This window comes from Rhagoletis pomonella, unplaced genomic scaffold (assembly GCF_013731165.1).
Source record: "Rhagoletis pomonella isolate Grant_MI unplaced genomic scaffold, Rhpom_1.0 Rhpom_scaffold_00004, whole genome shotgun sequence".
NCBI classification, from domain to species: Eukaryota; Metazoa; Arthropoda; class Insecta; order Diptera; family Tephritidae; genus Rhagoletis; species Rhagoletis pomonella.
The window spans coordinates 70,506,714-70,509,440 of NW_023458558.1; the positions used below are offsets into that span (position 1 = coordinate 70,506,714).

The 2,727-nt window shown below is 36.6% G+C and overlaps 1 protein-coding gene across 1 annotated transcript; it reads left to right on the top strand.

Annotated features, from left to right (window-relative positions):
• The first annotated feature begins 463 nt into the window (after window positions 1–463).
• Window positions 464–2,291, top strand: LOC118738051 (saccharopine dehydrogenase-like oxidoreductase). Its single transcript, XM_036468948.1, has one exon. The coding sequence runs from the start codon at window positions 590–592 to the stop codon at window positions 1,871–1,873; it is 1,284 nt and encodes a 427-aa protein (XP_036324841.1). The 5' UTR covers window positions 464–589; the 3' UTR covers window positions 1,874–2,291.
• The last annotated feature ends 436 nt before the right edge of the window (window positions 2,292–2,727 follow it).

The following is a 2,727-nucleotide window of genomic DNA, read 5'->3' on the forward strand; positions in this document are numbered from 1 at the left end:
ATAGGGGTGTTAAGTTCATTTCTTCCTTTCATTTGTGTGAAATTCATCGAAACATAGTGAGGAAAGTGCAAATGTTTTTTGCAAATAACTTTTCAATGAATTAAAAATCTTAATTTCCTGTCTCGGATTGTTATTATTGGCGTTAAGAGGCGTCGATTGAGACCCCTCTCGAATTTTTTCCGTCCATTTTGACCTACCTTCGCTAAAGTGCACTTTTACCGCACTTTTTGACGTTGGAGTTTTATAGGGAATTTACATGAGGCGATTTTTAGTTGGATGCAACAATCGCCTGGTGTAAACGGCCTTTCAACTAATCGCTTCCAATGAAGTTGGTCGGCTGCCTACTTTCGTTCAACTTTTGGTTCAACTAATCGCCTGTGAAAGTTGAATCATGTAAATTCCCTATTAGCAATAGCCAAAATTACTTGGTATCGAACGAAAAGTATCGAGTATGTACTTGTATTTACTCGTATCGTTTCATCCTTAAGTGTCGACTCGAACCGACTTTTGATCTTAGGAGATAAGCACTTTAGTCACGACTTTGCGGCTTGTGGGTGTATTTGAAAAAAATATATATATAAATATCAAAATGTCAGAAAAACTTGATGTAATCATATTTGGAGCTTCCGGTTTTACTGGAAAATATACCGTTTTTGAAGCTATTACAGTCTTACAAGACTATCGGTGGGGTATTGCTGGCCGTAGTCAAGAAAAGCTGGAAAATGTTCTCAAGGATATGGGCACAAAAGCACAAAAAAATCTTATGGATACACCAATAATAATTGCTGACATAAATAATGAAAACTCACTGCTTGGAATGGCAAATAAATGCCGAGTTTTGGTAAATTGTTGTGGACCATATCGTTTTTTTGGGGAGCCGGTAGTGCGCGCTTGTCTTGAAGCTGGAACTCATCATGTGGATGTTAGTGGAGAACCGCAATATATGGAAACAATACAATTGAAATATAACAAAGAAGCAATCGACCGAAAAGTATATATTATTTCTGCTTGTGGGTTTGATTCAATACCGGCTGAACTTGGCATCGTTTTTATCGAAAAAAATTTTGATGGTGTAGTAAATTCAGTTGAGAGTTATCTTCAGAGTTATACTAAAGGTGAAGATACTGGAGGCGCCCGTATACATTATGGAACGTGGGAAAGCGCTGTTTACGGATTGGCACATTCAAATGAACTTCAAGAAATTCGCTCCAAGTTGTACAACGAGAAACTACCCAAATTTCATCCAGTGTTAAAACATCGTCCACTCATATTCCGGTCAGAAATAGTAAATGGAGTTTGTTTACCGTTTCCTGGATCAGATCGGTCGGTTGTTATGCGTTCTCAGCGTTTTCTTTATGAGCGTGATCACAAGCGACCAGTTCAAATGCACGCTTATGTAACGTTCAAATCCTGGCTATCGGCTGCATTGGTTGCTTTGTTCGCTGTCACATTTGGCTTATTAACAAAGTTTTCTTTCGGTCGTCAGTTATTGCTAAAATATCCCAAAATTTTCTCGTTCGGATTTGCTTCCCATGAGGGACCTTCGGAAGCTTTGATGGAACGCACACATTTTTCTTTTATTATGAGAGCAAATGGATGGCCAAATTCGGATAGATTATTAGAATCCACTGACCAATATGCAGAACCTCCTACTAAAACTTTGACGGTTAAAGTTTCTGGTTCAAATCCAGGTTATGGAGCAACATGTGTAGCTTTACTTTGTACGGCCGTAACTATATTAAAGCAAAACGATAAAATGCCCGGACCCGGAGGAGTTTTACCTCCGGGGGCTGCCTTTGCAAAAACCAGTTTAATATCTGAATTGGAAAAGTATGAGCATGGTATTAAGTTTGAAATTTTAGCTAACAAGTAAATCTTGATCTTTGGTCATTTCGTTGTTTTTTATTAACTTTTAATTAACTTTTAATTAACGCTTGAAGCTTTGTGTATAATTTTTTTTACAATTTTTAACTGTTATACTTACATACGCATGTCAAGAAATGAATTAACCGAAAATAAAGTAATTGAATTAAAATATGGGCTGGCTTCATAAACGCATTTTGCAACGAAACACTGGAATGCATAAAGTCTAACCCCGCTATTATGAATCCATACGATACACGATAAACGCCGTGGGTTGTGCCGTATTACGAATTAAATTCTAGCGTATGAAATTCGATAGCTACCGTTTATCGTACATCGTTAAATTTTGGTATTAGGTGCGTTGGTTTAAAATCTCCAGTAAAAAACATCCAACTGCCAAATTCCGGCGAAATGTCATCTGTTCTCTCACTAGAAAAAAATATCCGAAATAGTACGCGAACAGAAAATTTGCAGAAACTTGCAAGTTAGACGATCAGCTGATATAATGTTTACATTCAAAAATGTCAAATTTAAAACGTACGAAAAGTCATGACAAAATGTTATACTGGCACAGTTTATTGATTAAACAAATTACTTATTTCTTCCAAGTTTAATTAGTCGCATTTTGTAATTTTTAACTTCCAAACCATCAAATTCGGTTTTGTGTGTTGACAAATTGCTGTTGGCAAAAATTTTTCCAACAGAAACCAGCAGCTTCCCCTCAAAATGAAATGTCACTTTGCTCTTTCAATTTCCCCTAATTTGCAAATTTTTTGCGTACGCGAACGCAAAAACATGTAAGTTTTGGTTAAACATGAACATGCTTCACTTTACGTGACAGATTTGCTTTGACAGATAAGATGA